Source organism: Tinamus guttatus, unplaced genomic scaffold (assembly GCF_059628265.1).
Source record: "Tinamus guttatus ecotype Peru unplaced genomic scaffold, ASM5962826v1 Tinamus_guttatus_pri_ptg000459l, whole genome shotgun sequence".
Taxonomy (NCBI): Eukaryota; Metazoa; Chordata; class Aves; order Tinamiformes; family Tinamidae; genus Tinamus; species Tinamus guttatus.
In genome coordinates, this window is record NW_028288993.1 from 5,254,424 (window position 1) to 5,267,070 (window position 12,647).

The 12,647-nt window shown below is 40.2% G+C and overlaps 1 protein-coding gene across 1 annotated transcript; it reads right to left on the reverse strand.

Annotated features, from left to right (window-relative positions):
* Positions 1-1,805: 1,805 nt before the first annotated feature.
* On the reverse strand, positions 1,806-11,908 carry YWHAH (tyrosine 3-monooxygenase/tryptophan 5-monooxygenase activation protein eta). The gene is made up of 2 exons (XM_088532374.1): positions 11,594-11,908; positions 1,806-3,232 (listed from the first exon to the last, which is right to left on the reverse strand). The coding sequence occupies exons 1-2, from the start codon at positions 11,678-11,680 to the stop codon at positions 2,576-2,578; spliced, it is 744 nt and encodes a 247-aa protein (XP_088388500.1). The 5' UTR covers positions 11,681-11,908; the 3' UTR covers positions 1,806-2,575.
* Positions 11,909-12,647: the final 739 nt, after the last annotated feature.

Below are 12,647 nucleotides of genomic sequence, written 5' to 3' on the forward strand. Positions count from 1 at the left end.
AGCATTCCTCCTTTTCCATCAGTTCCAGGAGCACTTTGAGAGCTTCCACATTCATGAATTGTGAAACACCTTCAGTCAAAATGAAGGACTGCTGTGGCTCACCAAGAGATGATGCCGCCACTGCCTCTTCTCCTATACCATCGCGCTATGGAAATATGTTCTTACATATTAATATTTATAGCTATAACTGATTTATCTATTGAAATTTATACTACTTGGGAGAACGGAATCCACCCTTCAAGGAGGGGAGCTAGAAACCTATTTGAAACCTGTTTCAAAAGGGATTTTTACATTGTGACACCCACTTCACCTGAACAGCAACAAACCCGTTCAGTAAAATTTATCACCTTTCTTGCAAGAAATTATTAAAGAATCCAGAAGCTGCACCATTTTATAGAACCTTCTTCAGTCTTCCTGTTGAACCAGATCCACACCTAATCTTCAGCAGCCTGGCCCAGTGAAGTCAGAAACATGCTAACTCATGTCCAGATTGCATAATGCTGATCGTTTGCTTACACAGGAGCTGCACAAGACAATTCTGCTTCTCTAATAAACTATCATTCCTGTAATATATGACAGTGGTAGTTGCATAAACAGAGAAAAAAAAATGATTTGCACTAATAATTACTAACTAGCCAGAGTAGCTTAACATAAAAGGTAGCCTTACTACCAAGTTTCATCTCAGCTCCATAGGGGTACATAAGCTTATCTATTAAAAAGGGAAAAGAAGTAAGGCATAGGATAATTTTATTTAGCCGACAGGTATAGCTCAAACAGATATTACCAACTAAAAAGAACTCCTACATGATTTACATGCAAAAAGTTTAATTGAAAAACAGGGGCTTGTATACTGCTTGAGGAAACACAAACCAGCAAAAGGGACTTCCAGAGTAAGGCATAGTAAACAGCAGTAACTTAAGTAGACACTTCAAACTGCTTTAAGAGATTTGATTTTCCTAAGCTAATGAAGTATCTTAAAATTATACAACAGTACAATATAAAGGTTCAGGATTTTCATGTCTTTTCTTAGATGCTGCACTAGCTTTCCAATTGCTACAATAAGTAATACTGGAATTTTCTGGAAGATAATAGAATCCATAAATTAAAAATTCTAAAAATTAAACTCTAAAATTTTAACTGTAAAAATTCTAATCCTCCAGTCACTTAATAACAATTGGTACACTGCTTTATAAAGTATGAGTAAAAAGTTGTAAATATCTAGGCCAGTTATTTTTATTGTAAATGTCAAAGAAAACCAGACTTACATGAGACACTTACACATCCTTTGGGCTAGCTCAGGTGCCAGAGGTATTCTGCATACTACCACACGTACCTCAACAAGAGCTAACTTACAGCTTCTGTAATTTCTGCAGAAACACATATGGAATCAATAAACATACACACTAACTGCAGGAAAAAAAAAAGCAAACAAAGCAAAACAAACAAAAAAGGAGTGGATGAGATTCAATTTAAGTAAAAATTAAGAGGCATTCTGTAAGAACAAACACTGCTTGTGTTAGAGGCAGGTTAATAAAAGAAAATTATTACCATTTATGATGAAAATCTAAAGGTTACTGCAGACAAGCAAATAATACAACTCTCTACATCCAGTATAAGTGTGGGGTTATTTTTTTAAGCTAAATATGTCCTTGGAAATGCTACTTCAACAGATGTGAGTGGTGTAATTTCTAGACTCCTGTGCTTTATTTTTTTAAACCGTATGAGGCAAACTGTCACAAAATTTTTGATTAAATAGTCTTAATGCATGAATAATGTGCTACGGTCTTAACAAAAGACAGGACAGCTTATGTAGAGATAGTATCCCCGAAGCAGCATTTTATTTTATTCATTTAATTCCAAAACATTTAATTTAGAAGTCTGGCATTTCAGTCATGGGCTAACATTGACATAAGTGTTGTCAGAATACACAGACAACTAAACAGCAAGGAGTTTACAAAAAATAAATTCATGATTCTTCAAAACAACTGCAAAAGGTTACAAGTATCAAAACTCTTAGGTAGATGCACTGCATTAAAGGAAATTGTGCACATAAGTTAGGCAAAAAAACAAACTGCTACTGAAACCTCACATTTCAAACAGTTTATTGTAAACTGATGAATACGGTCATCACTTCACATCAGCTTTACTGTTTTCATCGACCGAAAAAAATCTTTGGGGTGGCTAATTTACTTTGCATGCACAGAATGTACTGCTCAACAAAACTGCCAGCTCATTTTAAATGGATTTTTTTTAAACTGGAATCTAATTATCTTCAATCACTATTCATTATTCTTTCCATATTTTATAATCATCAAACTAAAAATGCCTCATTTAATATGCATCCTTCTGCACTGTTCAAGTGCAACTAAGATAAATAGGGCAAAGAAACCAATCAATCCATCAGTGCCCATGAAGACTTATCTGAAGCTGCTTCCTGACAAAGTGGACAGCAGATCTGAACAGCTGTACAATACAGATATGCTTAGCACTAGATATTTAGTGTGACTGTGGCAAGGAAATATTGGTGATGATGGGGATGGTGAAGTGGATGAAAGAGGGATCAGAGGAAAGCTTTTTAATTATTGCCCTCTCCTGCTTCTTCATCTTGCTGGTCACTCGTCCACAGAGTGAGGTTATCTCGCAGTAACTGCATGATGAGAGTGGAGTCCTTGTAGGAATCCTCGTTTAGAGTGTCCAGCTCTGCTATGGCATCATCAAAGGCTTGTTTGGCTAAAAGGCAGGCCTGCTCAGGAGCATTCTGGATTTCGTAGTAGAACACGGAGAAATTGAGGGCCAGCCCCAGCCGGATGGGGTGAGTGGGCTGCATGTGCTCTTTGCTGATTTCAAAAGCCTCTTTGTAGGCAGCTTCTGAGGCTTCCACAACACTGTTCTTCTTCTCTCCAGCAGCAACTTCTGCCAAGTAGCGGTAGTAATCTCCTTTCATTTTCAGATAGAAGACCTTGCTCTCATACTGGAAGTCATTGCAGTTCTTGATCAAGTACTTATCTAGGAGGGCCAAAACATCATTGCAGACGGTCTCGAGCTCCTTCTCTATCTTCTCCCTATAGGCTTTGACCTTTTCCAATTTCTTCTCGTTCCCATCTGCCATAGTCTTCTGCTCTATGCTGCTGATGACACGCCAAGAAGATCTTCTAGCTCCAACTACATTCTTGTAGGCTACAGACAGCAGGTTTCTATCCTCATTCGAGAGAGGCTCATTCAGCTCGGTCACCTGAAAATATAGACAAAGATCAAATTTAAAGAGCTTGCCTAAAGAGAAGAACATGCAATTTTTGTTTAATACTTCCATTATGAAGAGCAAGAGTCAAAATTCCTTCTAGACAAGAGCCAATCTGTACTGACAGAAGTTTAAAACTGCAGACAAGTTCAAGAGCGAAAACTCCATAGCTCTGCTGTTAACAGAAGTTGTATTCAAAAGCCACTACAAAGCACATTCACAGTCAGGTTGGAGTAATGAAAAAGCATTCGCAAAAGGAAGACTCTCTGCCTTGACAATAATTATTCAGGCTACACACTGAATGTAAATGTACCTAGAACAACAGCTACATGAATCTTGAACACTCCACAGACATATGGAAACCGGTGCAGCTCTTTCATTTATTTTCCCCTGCGGCTTTCTTTCAGATGAAAGAGATGGATGTGCTGAAGCCACTATGATCAAGCTCTCCGTAGTACACATATCATTAGCGTTTCATAGCATCTCACAATCACTTACTGAGCAATTTTAAAATGTAAAATAAAAGTCACTCTTTTCTATTTAGTGGTGCTGCAGTCACATTTCAGGAACAGGACATGTGAGAAACTACATAAGAACTGGAAAAAAAAAGAAGAAAAAAAGCACCAAGATTAACTCCAAATTCTTCCTATAGAAAGCTCAGATAACGTTGATACTTCTAAATACTGCGTTTAGACTATTTGAGTTGCTATATTAACTTAGAGAAAATTCTCAGACTTATAGTTACTTAGAGTTGTTCTCTTTGCGAAACTTAAACATAAAACTGAACTCCCAGAAATTTGGACGAGAAACAACTTCACTACATTAAACATACTTCATTATCTGCGGAACTATACTGCTTTAGAAGTCATTAGAATTCTAAGGATATGTCCTTAGGTGTGAAAATTGACCTGTCACTGCTCAGAAGCTGTGTTTTAAAAACAGTGTGGCATTCAGTAAATGTACAGTTTCAAAGCCTAAGACAGCAATTTCTATTAATTGCAGGTGTTAACAAAAGCATACGTAGATGCAGAGACAGCCTATTATAACTTTTTTTTTCTTAAAATATAACAACTCTTAATTCTTACATTCTTTTTTGTTAAAATAAACGCAGCCTCATCTCCAAGATACGTTTCGCCCCACAGCTCGGGGATGAGAACTCCCCCAAAGCACTGCTCTGCCCAGCCTGATGCAGTTTAAAACAACCTGCCAAAGGCCAAATGCGTAGGAATCAGCTCTTGTGCCATTTTTCACAGCTTTTTCACAACTTGCACTCTGCAGCAACACAGGCACACTCCAAGACCTGTATCATCTTCTCTAATAAGATGTCACATTCCTCAAAACAAAGGTTCTATTAAGAGCTACAGTGTATTAGCAGAACATTTGCATGTAAAAAAGAAATACAAACAAAGGAAACATACATCACCTCATCCACACACCAAAGGAAAAAAAAAAAGGTATGGGACAAGTGTACAAGACAAAAACACCTGAGGATGTCTTGGCAGGACAACAGTAGCAGACTGGATTCCTAACCCAGAAGCACTATACAATGGAAGGGAAAGCTAAAAGACTGCAACTATAGCTACTGATTCTCTTCCTTATGCATCTTGTCCCTGCCTTTTCCATTCCACCTCATCCTCCATTTACAGTCTGTTTTTTTTACTCTCAGTTAACTGCTACCTTTGCCTTTGATCTTTCTCTTCTTCAAATTAAGTAGCTCCCTCTCTCACTAGTGCTAGTATTTATGTATTCAATGTCCAGAGATACTGACCCTCTAACTTCTTAAGGAGGTTGCTTTAAGCTTTTGAAAATAAGCTTTTAGAAACAGGTGTATTCTGTGTATTGAAGACACCAAAAGAGATTTAACAGCACCTAACAAAGGCACTGGGAACCAACACAATGCAAATAACTTTTCAGTATTTAAACACAGTTTTTGACTACATTATATGGCTGTTGTATTTACTTTAATGGAGATAATTTAATCATTTTTCAAAATTCTGTTCCACTTGTCCTAAGTCAAAAACTGCAATTATGTAGCCAGACAAAAAAATTAGTCAAGGTCTTTTCAAGTGTATTTTCTCTCTTCAGATGTTAATCACTTTGAATTTCAGAAAATGCACAACATCCAGCCTGAAATAGGTAGTATCATTTATAAAGTCCATTTGTGCAGGAGACAACGCTTACAGAGAAACTACACCTAAAAAGCCTTTCACCTTCCCTAATCACAACAGAACGTCAAAGGATGTTTTGAAAACAGCCTATTTACAGGAATTTCTGAAGATGAAACATGCCTGTCTGTACATCTACCTTACTATCCATGATGTTGAGCACTCCATTTGGAAGCACATTGACACCGACTTTAAGTCTGCCAGCTTAAGTTTAACTATCACATTGCACTGAGCAAGTCTTAAAACTATCAAAAAGCACCTGACTACAAAGCTTATCCTGACACAAGTTTGAGAAACAGCAGAGAATACTTAAGGTGCACCCATGTAATCTGCAAGTACACACAGGAGTAGTCATCCCTCAGGGCTACTAAAAGCAGAGCAGCTGTTTACATATGGAAAAGGAACGTTAACTTCTTAATCAAAGCAAGACTAATCCAGGTATCATTAACTTACGTGGCTGAATTTGCTGTCTTGAACACACCTTGAAACAGTTTCTTAAAATGAAAGAATCAGCAAATATCATCAACTCTAGCCCATCAAGAAAGAAAATGTAGTGAGTATTGTCTTTTTAAGATACACTACATATGGGCAGGGGCACAACTGCAAGATTCTGATCTGTCAACCATAATTTTCAAAAATGTTTTCTGAAGAATTAGTGAGGAATTAAAAAAAAAAAAAAGACTAAAAAAAAGTCAGATTCTGGAGAACAAAGTGGAAACAAAATCTGTCAACTATATTTCCCTTTATCAAATATACTGCCTTTTTACATCCAGGCTGCAATAGTCAGATTAGTCTTGCACAATAAACCTATTCAAATCTAGCATATGGCACAATTAGCCCGAAGAAGGTCAACATACCGAAGAAAACCTTGGGGAGTTAAACCGAGAAAGATCTTATTTCTTCTTTCCTTCTTCAAATTTTCCACATTTCTATCCCTATTTAAGACGGTTTTTAGAAGAAAACAGAGCATATGCTCAAATTCCATATGTTTTAAAAGTTACAGAAGCAAGACTAGCATTGTATCATAAAAATTAAAACCTAGTAAGACAAAAACAAAACATTCAGTTTTCTTTCAAACCCAACAACACATCTCACTTGTCTACATCAGCCATAACAGACATTATATCCCGAAGGCTACACAGAGCACTTGAACCACAATGAACTACTTTTTCAGATAAAGTTAAAAAATACCATTCCCACAAGCAACTTACATCCCCTGGCAGATCCCATTAACTTCACCTAGAAACTGAGAGTCACCTTCAAAGAAAGCAGCATCTGAAGTTGTGCGCTATAATTCAGCATAAAAACTAGCAGTTTCACATTTGTAATGCTTCATACAGCAGAAGCCTCCAGCAGTTTGAGTGAAGCCCTTTCCTTCCCAGTATCACCTTTCAACATGTCCCCCAGGCCCCTTTCCATTTCATTAACCCTGCACTACTTTCTTCTGCTCTTCAATGCAGTAACTTCAGAGAAAAGGAACAGATTACCCCAGTCTTAGCTACAGCATAGAATCATAGAATGCTTAGGGTTGGAAGGGACCTCTAGAGATCATCTAGTCCAACCCCCCTGCACACGCAGGGTCACCTAGAGCACGTGGCACAGGACTGCGTCCAAGCGGGTTTGGAAGATCTCCAGAGAAGGAGACTCCACAACCTCTCTGGGCAGCCTGTTCCAGGGCTCTGTCACCCTCACTGTTAAAAATTTTTCCTTAAGTTCCTGTGGAACTTTTGGATGCTCTGATACTTTGTGTAGATGTATCTAAAATAACTCTTAGGGTGCAAAATTGTATCAAGAAGCTATCTATTGCAGGCAGATTTGCAAAGCAGGTAAGAAAGCAGACAATGTGTCTCCTCCTTATATAGGGAGGATGTAGAGATTGGGGGGGAACCTTCCCTTCTACCCATAGCCATTTCTACCCATAGTAGAAGCAAGGTATTGGATTGCAACAACCGTATTTAAATTTTAGACATGATCAACATAAAGCTCATTACTTCCCATATCTGTTAGGAAAAACACTAGCACTTGAAGGATTAAAAAACACTTATATGACGATTTCAAAATAGCATTAACTTAATAAGGTGTTATCCTATATTTTCCTTAAGCAAATAGACCCCCTCATACCTAAATTCGGAATTATTTTCAGTCCAGAGCAAAATGATACAATCAACCATTCAGACTGTGGTGTGCTAGCAGTTTTCCTGCAGATTAACAGTCTGCTTTATGTAGTAAGAATATAGGCTAAATCAATTTATTTCTATGATACAGGTAACTCCTCCTCTGCTTTGTGCCCATTTATTTCAGTTTACTGGAAAATTAAATAAAGAAATTCTGACTGTAACTCCAAAATTCCTAATTCCACATGCACAGCTCACCCAGTTCTATTAGCTCATGAATGACTTACATGTGTGTGGGATCCCACGTAGGACACGCCAAGCTGAATTAGCTTTGTATGAAAAACACAGTACAGTGAAGGTTCCACTGTTAACAGCAGATCCATGCACTGCAGATCACCTAATACCATGAAATGTGACCTGGATCAATTACATATATGTGATCACATTTCTATTTTGTTACACAGAATATTTTCTTAGCACTTTTTATTAGTCAGAATGTGTGTTAGATCTCGTGCCAGTTCTTCACAAGTTGCTGGGGAAAAACAAACAAACAAAAAAAACAGACTGTACTTGATACAGTAAAGAGCAAGGATAGCACGGGCCAGACAAGACTGGAATCACTGCAAACCCTCCTAGTGCAAAGTTATAAAGTTCATAACTACTGAATAAACGGGAACCAAAAGAATTTAAACCAGATCATTTTTTTTGCATCATGTGGCTTGAGTGTTTTCTATCAGACATTAGAAGCTCTATAGCTAGACGTATTGTATCGAGTCACAGTAAGGAAGTCTTCTCACGGTAGGAGAATATACTGTTTATATAAAAGGTATCTCATTTCTCCCTCCTACATACAAATACTTTGTTAACCAAAATCAGACACTGATGTTGAATGAAGGAGAAACGGATGATACAACACAAAAAAATGGAACTCCCCAAACTTTAAGTCTATTTATACACAGAGATAAAACATATAAACTAGGACCTCAAACTATTTTACTTAAAATAAAATCTCAAAATTATACCCAGCAATACCTGCATATAATAGCATTGGTGAATCCCAAGTAGTATTTCACACAAAGGACTAATTTTAAAATTGTAGAACCTCATGTAACTCAGACGCGTCTTAACAATCATTAAACTGAAGTGTAAATGACTGTATACTTACTATGTAGCTACACTAGAGCAGCAACCAAAATTAATGAAACTCCTGAGAATTACACATTAAAATTCCTACAGTCTGAAACACTAAGGATTTATACAGCAAAATAGTTTAACTGCTTTCTATTTACTTCCCAGTCAACATATAATTGTATTTTTGAAATTGTCTAAAAACAAAAGCACTCAATGCAGTATTTCCATCATGCTACACATGTTTGTTCAGACAAGTGATAAATGATAACCCTTACACACTTATTCCTCCACCCCACTCACAACTTCAGTATTTACTGTGTTAAGAAGCAATTTTAAACCTACCATGTAATGTTATTTCCAATTGTTGGAATCCTAGAGCAACACTTAATGCAATGAGCATGGACATGTCTTGGAAGAAGGCCATTTAGTAGAGGCATATTTACACATGCTTGTATGCTTTTCTTAAGAGATTTTTGGCTGCGAAAAACTAAACTAGTTCACAGCAATCGACATGAAAGCTTTGTTATACTCCCCTACCTGCACATTATAAGCAGACATACTGGAATTCTTCCAAGAAAATGGAAAAGCAACAAATAAAACTACTATTACACAGTAGTTTCCTTTATTTAAGCCACACCTGTTAAGTCTTTTATAGAAAAACCAGGAGAAGTAACTACAAGGACTGGAAAGTTATAAGTGTTTCGACAGTTTTATACTAATCGCTAAAATAGCGAGTTGTTTTTTTTTTTTTCCCCCACTCCTTCAGTGACAGTCTAAAAAACAAACAAAATAACAACAAACCTATTATTTGCCTAAAATAGTTTGTTACTTGATGTTTTAAGAGCGACTATAAGGCTGTTTGCTACATCACGTATAGTAAAAAAAAAAAAATGGTGAGAAATAGTTGCAACTGAAATTCAGTTTCTACGATACCAGTAGCATACTATTTTCATATAGCATCTTCAACACAATTATCCACCAATTTAAAAACTAGTTATGTTAAATCCATAAAAGATTTTTAGAAATGTTTCAAATCAAGACATTTTGCTTTAGAAAGAGATATCTGAGTGACAACACTGATTTCCTGTTGAAGGAAGTTACCCTCTACAGCACAAAAGACGCTTTTGATATATTATTTATACAGGGGGACTTTTCTCTGAAAATTCTTGTCATTAAAATTGAAGGAAATATTATCTGTGTGGAAACAGTCCATACAACATTTCATAGGAACTTAAGTTCAGACTTGCAAAACTTAGATCAACCTTTAAAGCGCATTCTGGAAATTACGATGTTAGAACCAACATCAGTGAAAGACATTTAAGTCACCACTAGATACAGTATTATAGGCCATCACATTGAATGAGTGGCTTATAACGTTAAGATGTCGCCCGTTAAATTCAGCTTTGCTTTCTGTATTTTTGAAATAAGTCTAAAACATTCTTTTTTTAAATGCTCAAAATACAGCTCACAATACTTGTTATCAAGCTTCCAATTACAGAAGCCAATAATTATACACCTTATTAGAGAGCCAAAGCCATATTAGTGAAGAAAATATCATGACTCAAGATAAAGTGAAACAAAACACTATTAGGACAGTTTAAAAAGACAACTGGAAATGCACAGTAGTTACACACTTTTAAAATGTATTTCCTAAAGCACAGCAACTCTACTGTTTATTTCTTGTTTTGTGTATATTCACATAGGCACAGTAGTTCCATGATTACTTGGAAATACAATTATCAGGAATTCTAGCAGTATATCAAAAGGCAGCTTATTTAATGCCTAATATATCTGATACTGAGACATGAAGTATTTCTGCTTTAGAATTGAGCTGATCCTAGTATACAAAATGTCAAAATGGTGACATTATGACATTTCTGCTTTAAGCAAGCTTAAACAGCAGTGATTTAAAAAAAAAAACAGCAAAATAAAGGTCTTTCACAGCCCTCACTTAAGAAATGTGACATACATCTGCCTCAAAATGAGACTATTTCTGTCAAACAAGCCATTTGAAGCTGCTCTCTCAAACGAGAACCTTCTCCCCTTTAAACAGGACTATTCTCAAGGGAAAACCAATTTCTCTTGGGGCTTTTGGTATTGATAAAGGACTGATCAACAAGACTCTAATATCAGGTGTAAACAGGTACAGCAAAGACACTGCTAAGCATTTGCTAATGTTAACGTTACCTCCAAATTTCGGATGATATATGTATTTAATAAATAAATAAATAAAAGGACTAGACGGGTGAGGTTTGATCATTCTGCAATTTTATTATATAGCAGTACAGACAGGTCAGCACAAATAACTTCCATTGCTTGGCTTTGAGAGAAGCTGAGTTGCAACTGTACCTTATGGTTTAAACACATTTCAGTACTTGTGTGTGCAAGGAATGCACTGAGAGTTTGTTATCCTATAGAGGAAAAAAAAAAAAAAGAGGAGAAAAAGGCAGTATTACAGCTCAGGAAAGAGGCTCGGGGCACGGTACACCCTTTAGTCCAGCTGCACGATCTGCGCCGCCTTTGGAGCGGGGCGAGGCCTCTGGGCGCGCGCTTTTCTATGGAAGGAAACGTCTAGAAAGGGAAGGGGCTCTGCCCTCCGCGCGCAGCCCCCCCGGCAGGGGTGGCAGCCCCAGGCTGCGCGGCGCGGGCGGCCGCAGCGCCGGGGCCCCGCGGGAGGGCCGGGCCGGGCAGGGCGGCAGAGGCGCCTGCGGACCCCGCCGCGTTCAAACGGCCCAGGCGCGCGCCGGATTGGCGGCGACGGCGGGGGGAGGAGAGGGCTCGGTCCCACCCCCGGGTAGGGGCAGCGCGGGGAGCGGGCGGGATGCTCTGCACGGCGCCCCTGGCTCAGCCCCGCGCCGCTTCCTTGAGCGCGGCGGGCGGGATGCGGCGGCCCCGCCTCGGCGCAGCCCGCGCTTCCTTCCCCCCGTGCTGCCAGCCCCACTTACCGCCTTCATGGCCGAAGCCATGTCGTCGTATCGCTCCGCCTGCTCGGCCAGGCGGGCTCGCTGCAGCAGCTGCTCTCGGTCGCCCATGGCCGCTTCCGTGGTGGCTGCCGGGCTGGGCACGCTGCGCCCCTCACGAGCACAGCAAACGGGAGAACGCGCGGCTCGAAAGGCGCGGGGAGCCGAAGCGCAGGAGCAGCCGCCGCCGCCCCTCAGGCTCGCTCAGCGCCCGCTGGGCTGCTCGCGGCTGCCGCTCGCCCCCGGGCGCGCTCGCTCCGCTCTCAGCTCGCGCCTCCGCGCCCGGCTCCGAGCCTCGAGCTGCTGCCGCCGCCTGCGCCTGCGCGCGGGGAAGGCAACGAGGGGGCGGAGCCGCGGGCACTGCAGGGGAGGGGAGGGGGGCGCTGCTCCCCCGCGTTCTATTTCTAGGTGACGTCACTTGCTATAAATAGCCATCCCGGGCCGCCGGCTCGGGGGCGGGGGAGGCGCATGCGCGCTGCGAGTGCTGCATTTTCCTGCTGCAAAGGTGGAGGTGGGCGATGCGCGCGGACACTGCGGGAACCGCGCGAACGGCCGCAACGGTCACAACGGCCCGGCCCCGCGCCACTGCCACTGCCACTTTGGGCGCTGTGTTTGAAGCCTTTTGTTTCATTCCTGTTAAATACACAAGTCTGTCAGCCTTGCGGCTTGAAATGCTCCTGGTTGTGCGGGTGGCCAGCACAGGGCAATTCGGCTACCTCAGGCGACTGATTTGACTAAACTCTTTTTTGCCACATATTTTAATTCATAATGGCCAGGTTCTTCTTTAGCAAAGCAACAAATACCAGCCCTATGTAAAAATCATCTTATGGGAACATGGCTGTACAAGTGCCCCGGTGCTGCTGGTGTGTGCAGAAATGCAGCATCCAGGCTGCTATTTTCTACCTAATCCATCGACATTCTCGGTTCTACTCACGGCACAGCAACAGTTACCAGCACTCCATTTTGCAAACATGGGACCACTACACATTGGAACAAAAGATTTGCTCACGATCAAGCAACTCAGCTTTGCAGCCTCACT